The sequence below is a fragment of the Amphiprion ocellaris genome, chromosome 8, assembly GCF_022539595.1.
Source record: "Amphiprion ocellaris isolate individual 3 ecotype Okinawa chromosome 8, ASM2253959v1, whole genome shotgun sequence".
Taxonomy (NCBI): Eukaryota; Metazoa; Chordata; class Actinopteri; family Pomacentridae; genus Amphiprion; species Amphiprion ocellaris.
The window spans coordinates 3,734,020-3,747,076 of NC_072773.1; the positions used below are offsets into that span (position 1 = coordinate 3,734,020).

General features: G+C 38.1%; 1 protein-coding gene across 1 annotated transcript in view; it reads right to left on the bottom strand.

Moving 5' to 3' along the window:
* Positions 1-2,981, bottom strand: part of pard6b (par-6 partitioning defective 6 homolog beta (C. elegans)) — a 37,572-nt gene extending 34,591 nt beyond the window's left edge. The window contains exon 1 of the mRNA XM_055013156.1: positions 2,659-2,981. Within this exon, the coding sequence (XP_054869131.1) occupies positions 2,659-2,721 (63 nt within the window). The 5' untranslated portion in view covers positions 2,722-2,981. The remainder of the gene's footprint in view (positions 1-2,658) is intronic.
* Between the last annotated feature and the right edge of the window lie 10,076 nt (positions 2,982-13,057).

Genomic DNA, 13,057 nt, shown 5'->3' on the forward strand with positions numbered 1-13,057 from the left:
GAGCAGACAAGAATTCACATGAGCGCAAATAAACAAACACACGGATATGAAGGAGAAAGCATTTGAAAGATGAGAAAAATGTGTCAGCTTTGGAGCTGGTAGCCTAGATAAACCTAAAAGCACTGCAGCCTGTATGTAAGAGTCTGTTCTCCACGTGGACGAGCTACCACACCACATGTGATGAATTATTAACGTCACTTTGTGATGTTTGTATCTCCATGTTTTTCTTCTTGATGCACTTCATTCAAGAGGGAAAAAACACCATTTCATCAGGCCACCTTACTGGATGTTTTGTCCGTTGCATGCAACGTACAAAACAGATGGTGTTTCAATGGTCAAAATGGTGTTTTCAGCGTACATGCATTCCAAGAAAACCTGCTGCTGCCTTAAGAGTGTGGTCTGACTGGATCAATGGCTGCAGACGCCTGATCTTCAGGCAACTGTGGAGCCAAGACTGAGCATAATGTCCCCATTAGTGGTGTTGATGAGAAGTTGTTGTGGTTACCGTTACCCAGCACTGACAAAAGATGATCTACAATCCACTGCCAACACGGACACTTGTCGTCTTATGCTTCAGTGCAACACAGAATTACATTAATTATAGGTTGGGAGCAAAATGACGGAAGATCTCCTTGCATCAGGAGGCAAAACTGCTGAGTCTGGAACAAAGAATGAATCAACTTTACTGTGATAAAGTCTTATTTATCTGCTACAGCTGTTGACTAAAGATGTAATGGCACCAATATTTGGTCACAGTCTGTGTCAACACACAGTTCTCAAACTAGTTTGGAGCAGCTAAAAGAGCCCCGAGGGCCCATTCCTCGACACAAGTGTGTAATCATCCCGCAGGCTGCTGGTGTTGTGCCAAAAAGTGTTCCTCTGCCAAGAACTAATTGTCATCTGCGTTTATTCTTATGACTCTGCATTGTTGTACCTGCTCTGTGCCCCAAATAATAACAAATCCAGGTCTTTTTACAAATTGAAATCGCTTTAAAGGACCAGTTTAACTCAGACAATGCCGTTCTCAACCTGCCAATAAGAGATTTTATTGCAATTGAATATTAATGACATATAAAAATTACTATTACAAAGATTAGAACGCATAGGATAATACCACAAGCGATTGCTCCTTTGTTTTATATTCAAAAACTCATCCATAAATCCCGTTAATTACAGTCTAAACAATGATATTAGACATATTGAACATATACAGCCTAAATATCAGAAACAATATTATAATATTGCCTGTAATCAAGGGCTGCATTTTCTGGATTAACAGATTATTTCTTTGGCTTATAAAATGTCAGAAAATTGTGAAATATGTCGATCAAAACCCGAGATGACAACTGTCACAATCAAATACATTCTGTTTACTATCTGTGCACATATTAGAGAAAAATCCTTTTTGATGATACTAATGGATGACCTAAACTAACTAACCTCCACATAACTCTCATGTTAAATGAAAAGAAAAGTTTGGATGTGTAAATTCTTACAAAACAAACAAACCAAAAACTCACAGTGGTATATTCTGAACTACAGCGACAAGTAATTCAAGCTAGTTAGCTAATGCTACAGCACGCTAATATAGCACAACATTATTAACCTTTTAAAAAGATCCTACTTTTGTATTTTCACCTATTACCGAGAAAGTTTTTTTTGCTCAAACTAATCAATAATCTTCTACATGACTCTCATGTTAACAGTAAAAAAGAGTTTGTGACTCAGTGATGTTTACCGAGCAGCAAAAAAGAATTAAAGCTAGCTAGCGCTACAGTAAGCTAATATAGCGTATCATTATTAGCTTGACCGACAGTCCGCAAGTTAGGAATTTAGAAAGACAATAATACATTTTTAGGCTTTTAAAAAAAACACTGATGTCCTCCTTTAAAAGTTCTACTCTGATATTTTGCATTATTACAGAAAGGGTTTATGTTTTTGTTCATCTTCCACATGACTCTCATGTAAATAGCATTTAAACGTCTGTATATGTATTAGTCTTAGCTTGTTCTATCAGAATATTACATCTTCCGACCTCAAAACCACTTCTTTTGATTTCTCGAGTCCATAAAATGATACAGATATTATTTAAAGACGGGAAAAGTCACTATCATCCAAGAAAAGTCCAGAAATTAACATTTTGGCAGAGGATCAGTTTTTTCGTCACCACACCTGGTGGCGGAAGGAGCCGGCTGTTAGAGGCCGAATGACACCTGCCTGTCCACACAGTAAAATAACACGAAAGGTAGTTTAAACCAACTCAAACCGGCTTCTTTTCACATAAACGTTTAGTAACTTATGTAATCTCTCCGGTGGGACACGCTGAGGCAACTCAAACTTGAAGCCGGTCCTCGGTGAACGGCCGGCGAAGGGCTGACAGGTGACACTGCGGCGTCAGCTGACAACAACCTCCGCCTTCAAACTCAGCGGCTAGCCGTCAAACTTACGGAGCTAACTACGCCACATCCAAGTTCCCGGAGCTGCTAACAAGCTAATAACTGTGAAATTAACTCGGAATGAACTGTTCCGGCTACTTAAGATTTAGCCCATATCGGTGTTCTGGTGCGACATCACCTAACAAGCCACTTAGCAGCTAAATTAGCGGAGTAACGGAGAGTTAGCGCCGTTAACGGGACGGACAGAGTCGTCGCTCCGCACCTTGCTCTTCACCTCCACGGCACTGAGAGAACGGCTGCTCTGCACTCGGTGGTTTTTGTTCATGTTTCGTTAGCAGCGGGACCGCCGCCAAGCCGCTCAACGCTCTCCGGGCTACGGGCTCCAGCCGCCGCCGCTGCGTGGATCCACAAACCGAGCGAGTCCGTCCGAGTTTAGTCCGTCCAGGTAACACCGACGTCCTTACACTCCTCGCGCGTCCTCCGGTGCTCGGTCTCCGTCCAGACTACCGGCCTGACTCAGCCGCTGAACTTCGATCCTGTCATAGTTGTTGCCACTGAGATCCAACCTCCCTCCGCTCAGACTCTACCTCTGTGGAGGCTCGGCCCTTCAAAATAAAACGCCCTGCCTGTGCCCGCTTTATGTCTGTCTTCAAAATAAAAGTCATCTTCCTTCCTGTCTTTAATGGCAAAGTGGAGGCTTTCTTTTTAGACAGACTGGACTTTTTAGTATTCTTACGTCATTTTCATCATTTGTTATTGTGTGTGTATGTGTGTGTGTGTGTGTGTGAGTGTGTGTGTGTGTGTATATAATGAAAATAAAAGTCATCTTCCTATTTTTAAAAACAAACTGAAGAGCTTCTTTTTAGTCAAACTTTGGATTTGATATTTGTTATTTACTTACATTATTTACTTTATTTACTATTTTATTTACAAATTTTATTCATGGATTTCTCCATTTTATTATTGCAATCTATTTAATGTACAGTTTATGACCTCATTTTATCATCTCTTATTATTAAGTTATTATTATATATTCTAGTGGTTATTATATTCTTATATATTTCAATAAGCAATGATTTTTGTTTTATTTCATGCTATTGGATAATCCTCCACATGACTCATGTTAAAAGTGAAAAAAAGTTTGTTGCTGTATATTCTAATAGAAAGGACCCCACAGACGCTGATTTTGTGAGAATATTACATAATCTGACCTCAAAACCAATTCTTTCGATTATCTTAAATGATTCACAGATATTTAAAGACTAGTAAAGTCACTAACATCCAAGAAAAGACCTAAAGTGAACATTTATGGTCAGTTGCTGTTCATAATTGTGCAGCACTCGTTGTTTTTTGCCCTTCAGATCAATCTCACTTGGCTTACATTTACAGCTCTCAAGTAAAAGCTCCTAAAATGAATGTGTCTTCAGCTGTCAAATGCATTTTCTTGATTTTTACTTCAGATCCACAAGTTCTTTTAAGGCAGGGGTGTCAAACTTGTTTCAGTTCAGGTTCCACATTCAGTCCAATTAGATCTCCAATGACCAGTAAAATCAGAGCATAATAACCTATGAATAACCACAACTCCAAATGTTTCTTTTGTTTTAGTGCAAAAAAATACATTCTAAAAATGTTCACATTTAACGAATTATCTTTTTACAAAACATCATGAACAACCTGAAATTTTTTAAGAAAAATCAATTTGATTTCAACAACATTATTCCTCAGTTTATCATTTCCACATTACAACTTCCAGATCACAGAGTGTCGACAAAGACACACAACATTTAGTCACAGCTATCTGGAACCGAACTATCTAGTGTTTTACTTTATGTTCAAAATGACAAAAGTCAGACAAAACAAGACAAAATATGACAAAAACGAGACAAAAAACAGCAAATAAAGCGAAACACAAAATGACAAAACTGAGACAAAAAACACAAGTGAGACAGAAAGGAAACACAAAATGACAAAAGCAACAAAACAAGAAACAAAACAACAAAAATAAGACAAAATATTACAAAAATGAGAAACAGAACAATAGTTAACAATCTAGTATTTTACTTCATGATCAAAACAACTTCTCATGGTCTAGAAGTTATTTTAAATTTAAAGTTTTACAAATTTACAATCTGCAGTTAATGTCATCTGTAATTTTTCCTCTTTACAAAGTCATCCCACGGGCCGGATTGGACCCTCTGGAGGGCCGGTTTTGTCTTGCGGGCCACATGTTTGACACCCCTGTTTTAAGGTTTTAAGGGTCTATGTTCCCCCTGAGAATGATTGGTTTTGTCTTTATTTACTTAAACAACCAAAATATCAATGTTGATATCAATCTGCATGTAATAATTTGATTGAAGATGCTCAAATAACCATTTGTTAAGAACTATCCTGAAATGTTTTCTTATTTTTGCACTATTTTTAGTACCTAAAGGTTTTGTTGTTGATGTTTTTAAAGACACCCTTGTGGAGTTTATTAAAGAAGTATTTTTTAAAAGAAACTGTTGCTAAGAGGTTCTTGTGAAACTAAAAAATGACTAATTGTAAAGAATTATTGTCAGTTCCAGTTAATAGGTTTAACACTAAACCAAAGTCCCTTCATTTAGGATTTTCACATTTCATTTAAGAACCAAACCTCATCTAAATTGGCTTCTGTTAATTCATTATCTGTCTGTGTTAAATTTCAGTTAACAAAATAGCTTTGAAATGATGAAAATTAAACAATCTAAGTTTCAGTCCGTTTGGGTTCTTTTAGGTCAAAAGAAAGAAAAAAGAAAAATAAACACTTCCCATCCTCGAATTTGTTGGGTTTTCATGTCTGTTTTGCAGGTTTTAGGTCTAGATTAGTCGAGTTGATCGATATAATTAACAGTACTACAGGTTCCTAGTGTTAGTCTTTATTACAATAAGGTGAAGTTGTATTTTATATCATTTTTGGAGGGTTTAAATCTGTATTATTTAAATTACTCAGGTAAATTCCCATCATAAATACCACTGTAGAGTCTAAACCGCAATATTTACACTTGTTAGCTGAATTCCAGTTTTATTTCACTGCTAGAAAGCTGTTTGACTTCATATATTTTGCCTCAAAATGACTTTAAAAATTACCTTTAAAAACAAATCCTGAACAGCTGGATAAAATATATGGAGTAATTTAAATAAACTGTTATGATGGATCCAGTCCAGACTTAAATGTAAAATGTTATCTGTTGTTTCTTGGTGTACAGCGCCATCTTCTGGCCAAAACACACACAGGCCTCCAGCTGCAGATGTATTTATACTCTAAAATAATTAGTGCTGCATGTCCACCATAGTGGTACACAATAACGACAGATTTATGTTAATTTATCCCTAAAAATATTTGGAAATTAGTTCAGGGTTTTATCTCATGCATTAAAATGAATCAGATTTGTCAGAAATAAACTTGTAAATAGAAGGTTAAACTGTGATAGTCTATTAGTATTGGCATGAGTTTAAAAAATAGCACCAAAATGATACCATTTAATATAATTTGTTAAATTAAGAGCTTAATGACCACAAAGAGACACAAAACAAACAAAAAAACAACCACAAGGAGACAAAAAACCACAATAAATGACCACAAAGAGACACAAATTGACCACAAAAAAAGAGAAGATGACTACAAACAAACACAAAGAGACTCAAAACAACCACAAGGAATGACATTTTTTCTGTGCAACAGAATGTGGGATTACTCTGTAAAGTGGCATGAAAACACAAAGAGTTATCAATATACAGGAGGTCCTCGACTTACATCAGAGTTCCGTTCCTACGGCCCGACGTAAGTCGATTTTCATCGTAAGTTGGAACTCTGGTGAAAATGTAAAAAAAGCCATTACATGCATCACAATATTGATCAATTCTTTGGAAAAGTCATGAATTTCAACGACTTTCATGCATGTATGAGACATTTTACAAGAAAATAACAGAATATGTTGCAGTGTTTTTACAGCTTGATCTACTTGATCTCGCTTGGGAGCCATAATGAAGGAAAAAAAGTTAGTGAATGTAGCACAATCCATCCTGGCGTACAACGGGCGGATGTAAACCAAGCCATCTTATAGCACTGTGTGACGACATATTCGTCCACTCTTCTCGCCAACTAGTTCCATGTAACCAATTCTGACGAAACGTTGTAGGTCGAGGACGTCGTAAACCGAGGAGTCACTGTATTTAGTTGTTCCTCTCGGTTCTACAGAGTCTAAAAGACTTATTCTTATCATAAGAAAAAGCATTCATCATAGCAGGAAGATGTGTTCACCTAAACTAACACCAGGTCAGAACATATGTCATCTTGAGGCACTTCACACAGTAAAGACCTTCCAAACTCACACAGAAAAACCCAACAAAGCCAGAGTTTCCCTTAGATTCCCTTTGAGTAAAAGCTTGCGGAAAAAGACTCTGGCAGAACTGGTTCGAGGGAGGGCAGACATCCACCTCAACCAGTCAGGGTGAGGGTGAAGAGGTAAAAAAGCAGAACAGCTGACAGAAGCTGCTGCATAATAGAACAATAAACACTTTGGAGGTCAGTAACTGCCGATCAGAAGCATGTAGCTCCAGATCTGGAGGATAAAACACAAACTACTGAGAAAGATTTTATTCTGCCTTTAAGCACAACATTCTGGGATCTTGACAAAAGAAAACCTTAAAGTTAAAAACACGTCTAGAAGTTTCTTTGAATAATTTCAACACAAATGCAAGGAAAGGATTGTGGAATTTCATTTATTTCGATCAGTTTCAAAGGAGGGCTGCACAGTGGTGTAGTGGTTAGCACTTTCACCTTGCAGCTAGAAGATCCCTGGTTCACGTCCCGGCTTTCCCGGGATCTTTCTGCATGGAGTTTGCATGTTCTCCCTGTGCATGCGTGGGTTTTCTCCGGGTACTCCGGCTTCCTCCCACAGTCCAAAAATATGCTGAGGTTAATTGATCATTCTAAATTGCCCGTAGGTGTGAATGTGAGAGTGATTGTTTGTCTCTGTATGTAGCCCTGTGACAGACTGGTGACCTGTCTAGGGTGTCCCCTGCCTTCACCTGAGTCAGCTGGGATAGACTCCAGCCCCCCCATGACCCTAGTGAGGATTAAGAGGTGTATAGATAATGGATGGATGGAGTTTCAAAGGAAACCTGTGCTGAGGATTTACAGCTATTGTAGCGTTTCTATACGATGACATCATTACATCTTTCACTCAATTTGGGAAAGTTTAGAAGTTTCAGGAGGTGAAAGGCTCCACATTCCACAAGATAAAAGGAAACTGGTTTCTCCATATAGCTTCAATCATGTATTGACCCTTGACATTTGTGAGGATGACCTGAAGTTATTGTCCAAAGATGGAAGAAGTTCACAGCACATGATGAAGACTGTGCAGAAACGCTGACCTTGAAGACTTGGAACGGTTCTTTTGTAGCTCAGTCAAGGCGATGAAGCTGTTACCAGGTTGATGTTGTTAAAAGAACCGACACTTTCATATCAAGGAAGCAGGAGTTGTTGTTGCTGTTTTCACCTTTACAGCACAGGTTGTACAACAGCCTCTAGTTTGCCTGTCAAAACACAAACTTTCCAGGATGTTGAATGAACAAGGAAACAAAGGAGACACAGCAGGTCGATGTTATCTGCAGTGGAAGTGAAAGAAACCAACAATAAGTGTGTTTTAATCAGTGTTTTTGACTATGTTTTTATTGTTTTTCCAGAGCAAACAGAACAACATTTAGACAGAATAATCATATAATAAAAGCCAAGCCGAGGTTCCAAGTGTCCAGGATTGTCGATATAAAACATTAAGATCCTTCAGGTCTTTCTTCAGTCTTCTGTGTATTTATGGGTTAAAGATAGTTTGGCTTTTGCTCCTTCCAAGACATGCAGCCTTGCATTCTCATACAGTTCAAAAATATCAATAAACACCTCAATAATAATCACCTGAAATTCAAAGAAGATTTCCATTTTTCTCAATACCTGTCACATTTCTGGGCTAAAGTCAGTTGTTCCATCATGTATATTTTCTGAATTATTTCCATCATTGGGTGGCTTTTGGGGTATCATTACTCAGCCATTGTTTTGTTGTTGCTTTTTTACCCCCTGCTAGCAGTATTTGTAGTAAATATCTATCAGGCTCTGTCAGTGAAGAAGGCACATTTCCTAATTAAATTACATCAAAGTTAAAATCTAATTGCAGGAGTATTATTGATGTCATTACATCTGAAATGCCAGGGCATTCCCAAAATATGTGCAAATGACCAGCAGAAGTATTTCCACATAACCTCCAACACTGACCGTGTTCAGGCTTGTCACTTTGGAATTGTTTAATTTCAGGAGGGGGTCTGCACAGTGGCGTAGTGGTTAGCACTGTCGCCTTGCAGCTGGAAGATCCGTGTCTTCGTGTCTTCCTGGGATCTTTCTGCATGGAGTTTGCATGTTCTCCCTGTGCATGTGTGGGTTTTCTCCACCTTCTTCTCACAGTCCAAAAACATGCTGAGGTTAACTGATAGCTATAAATTGTCTGCAGGTGTGAATGTGAGTGTGATTGTTTGTCTCTGTATGTAGCCCTGTGACAGACTGTTACCTGTCCAGGTGTCCACTGCCTTCACCCTCAGTCAGCTGGGATAGACTCCAGCCCCTCATGACCCTGATGAGGATTAATGTGTATAAATGATGGATGATTCTGGGGTTATTAAAACCTTGCATCGTTCTTCCATGTGAACTCCCTCCATAACCCTGAGCTGGAAGTGGTGCTGCGTGTCTTACAGACGTTTCACCTTCCATCCTCACTTCATTCTGTATTAGCTTCTTTTTCCCATCTTGACTTAATGTACATGGTAGAAAGACCCTTTTCCTGTTGTAAGGCTGAGAATCTGTGAAATTAATTTCCTCTTTACTCTGTAAGACCCCAATATAGAAAAAAAGCAAAAAATAAATAAATAAATCTACTACTACTACTACTACTACTACTACTACTACTACTACTACTACTACTACTACTACTACTACTACTACTACTACTACTAATAATAATAATAATAATAATAATAATAATAATAATAATAATAATAATAATAATAATAATAATAATAATAATAATAATAATAAAAAAGTATATTTATATAGAAACTCAAATCTAGAAAGAAAATGAGCAAAAAAAACAACTAAAATAATAACAATAAAGTATATACATATATACACACGTGGACAAAATTGTTGGTACCCCTCAGTTAATGAAAGAAAAACCCACAATGGTCACAGAAATAATTTGAATCTGACAAAAGTAATAATAAATAAAAATTCTATGAAAATTAACCAATGAAAATCAAACATTGCTTTTGAACTGTGGTTCAACAGAATTATTTTAAAAAATAAACTCATGAAACAGGCCTGGACAAAAATGATGGTGCCCCTAGAAAAGACTGAAAATAATGTGACCATAGGGACATGTTCAATCAAGGTGTGTCCTCTAATTAGCATCACAGGTGTCTACAAACTTGTAATCAGTCAGTCGGTGTATTTATAGGGTTACAGTAGTCACTGTGCTGTTTGGTGACATGGTGTGTACCACACTAAACATGGACCAGAGGAAGCCAAGGAGAGAGTTGTCTCAGGAGATTAGAAAGAAAATTATAGACCAGCATGTTAAAGGTAAAGGCTGTAAGACCATCTCCAAGCAGCTTGATGTTCCTGTGACTACAGTTGCACATATTATTCAGAAATTTAAGATCCATGGGACTGTAGCCAACCTCCCTGGACGTGGCCTCAGGAGGAAAACTGATGACAAATGGAAGAGACGGATAATAGGAATGGTAACAAAAGAGCCCAGAACAACCTCTAAAGACATTAAAGGTGAACTCCAAGGTCAAGCTACATCAGTGTCAGATCTCACCATCCGTCACTGTTTGAGCCAAAGTGGACTTGATGGGAGACGACCAAAGAGGACACCATTGTTGAAAACAAATCATAAAAAAGCCAGACTGGAATTTACCAAACTGCATGTTGACAAGCCACAAAGCTTCTGGGAGAATGTCCTATGGACAGACGAGACAAAACTGGAACTTTTTGGCACATCAGCTCTATGTTCACAGACACAGAAATGAAGCATATGAAGAAAAGAACACTGTCCCTACTGTGAAACATGGAGGAGGTTCTGTTATGTTCTGGGGCTGCTTTGCTGCATCTGGTACAGGGTGTCTTGAATCTGTGCAGGTGCAATGAAATCTCATGACTATCAAGGTATTCTAGAGAGAAATGTGCTGCCCAGTGTCAGAAAGCTTGGTCTCAGTCGCAGGTCATGGGTCTTACAACAGGATAATGAGCCAAAACACACAGCTAAAAACAGCCAAGAATGGCTAAGAGGAAAACATTGGACTATTCTGAAGTGGCCTCTATGAGCCCTGATCTAAATCCTATTGAACATCTGTGGAAGGAGCTGAAACATGGTGTCTGGAGAAGGAACCTTCAAACCTGAGACAACTGGAGCAGTCTGCTGATGAGGAGTGGACCAGAATACCTGCTGAGAGGTGCAGAAGTCTCACTGACGGTTACACAAATGGTTTGATTGCAGTGATTGCCTCAAAAGGTTGTGCAATAAAATATTACGTTAAGGGAACCATCATTTTTGTGCAGGTTAACAGTACCTTTATATGCATCTATGAATAAATTAAGATTCATTCCCTTTTCTTCAGCAGTTTAAGTTGCTTCATCAAAGTCAGGAGGTGATGATGTTTTTGCAGTGAGGCGGCTGCTTGTAGGAGGGAGGAGGACGTTGCTGCATCACACTGCACAGACTGCAGAGGAGGTGGGAGGTGCTGAGCTGCAGGAGGAGGTGAGTCTGCTGGGAGGTCACACTCTTTATCTACAACCAGCTCAGCAGGATGGAGCGACAAACTGCTGCAGAGGGAAAACAGAAAAACTGTGGCTGCAAAGACTCGATAATCAGCAGCCAGTAGAACTCTGAGAGGTTAAAGGTTGTGGATGTGGAGCAGCAAGAGTCACTTCAAGATGAGTTTGTTCTGTCCAGCTGAAGGTCTGAAGGTCTCCAGTTCTTCACTCTGCAAAATCTGGACTTAATGCAAATTTAGCATCTCAGCCTCCATCTCCTGAACGTCCTGTGCCTTCTGTAAAAGTCTGAGAACGGCTACACTTTGACAAATATGTATAGAAAGTTAAATAAAACCAGAAATGATGTTTACTAATATGCATCTCAAGCAAGAATCACATTTCTTTCTCATATTTTCATTTCATTGCAGTCTGACTCTCTTGTTTTGTATTATTCACAGAAACGACGGCAAATTAATTTTTAAAAATCTTAATTCAGTGTTCAGTTCAGATTTGTTGTTTGTGGTCTTCAAATTTTAAAAACAAGACAAAGAAGAAAAACAACCAATAGACTGTAAAAGGCAACAACCAGTGGTCTGAGATCATTAGTCTCTGTGTGGTTTATGGTTGTTTTGTGTCTCTTAGTCGTCATTTTGTGTCTCCTTATGGATGTTTTTAGCTGTTTTGTCTCCAATGGTGGTCATTTATGGTTGTTTTGTGTTCGATTTGTGTCTCTGTGTGGTCATTTAGTGAAAACTGAATTGAACTAGATCCTGGTCTTGACTCTGTCTTGCCCTGTTTTGGTCTTATTTTAGGTAGCCTTGACAACAACACTGTTTCTTTTATAGATTTCTCTTCACACATCTGCCTTCTGCAGTTGCAAACATTTTCAAAAAAGGTTTTGTAGAAAATATCCTCATAATTCTCTGCGTTTTAATGCCTCAACATTATTGGGGAATTGCACAAAAAAATCTGGCTAGTGCAGCTTTAATATAAGTTAAACACTGAGCTCTTTCACCTCTTTAGGTTGATAACTTTTCGTTAAAATGCAATGTACATTCTTTTATTGTAGATACAAGACTTGATTAAATATTTCAATAACTTTAGCCACTTTTTTTCCACTTATGATCCCTTCACCTGACTAGTCGAGGCAGATGTCTGACCTCCCTGATCCTGGTTCTGCTGGATTTTTTTCTCTGTGCTGTTGCCAAACACTTACTTAAAGGGAATCCAAGGAAAATTTTAAGTTTGTTCATTTTATCTGTATGATCTTAGAAGGTTTTTACTGTCTAAAGTGGCTTACGATGACATTATGATGTAAATTGGTGCAATATAAACAAAACTGAATCTCAGGTCTGGCCCAGACTTGGTCTCAGTTTAGGTTGCCTTGACGGGAAAAAAAAAAAGCTTTTTGAAGATTTTCCCATCACTTATCTGCATGCTGCAGTTGCAAACAATGTTTTATAACTGAGGAAAACAACTAAATATGTTGGTAATTCTCTGCTTTCAAACTTCAGCATTTCAGAGTAACCGGCTGATCTTCAAAATTTGGATTAGTGATTAGTTTTCATTTAAAATAAGTGAAAAACTGGGTTCTTTTGCTTTTTCAGGTTAATAACTCTTCATTAAAAAACAATGCAGATTCTTCTTTACTTGATGCAGGACTTGATTAAATATCTTGACAACTTTAGCCCTGTTTTCTTCTTCTTCTGCCCCTGTAGATGTTGCAGTTATTTTGCATAGATGTAGCTGTGTACCATCAGTTACCATGGTGATGTGACTGTTTAGCATTAGTTACCATGGTGATTTAACTGTTTAGCATCAGTTACCATGGTGATGTGACTGT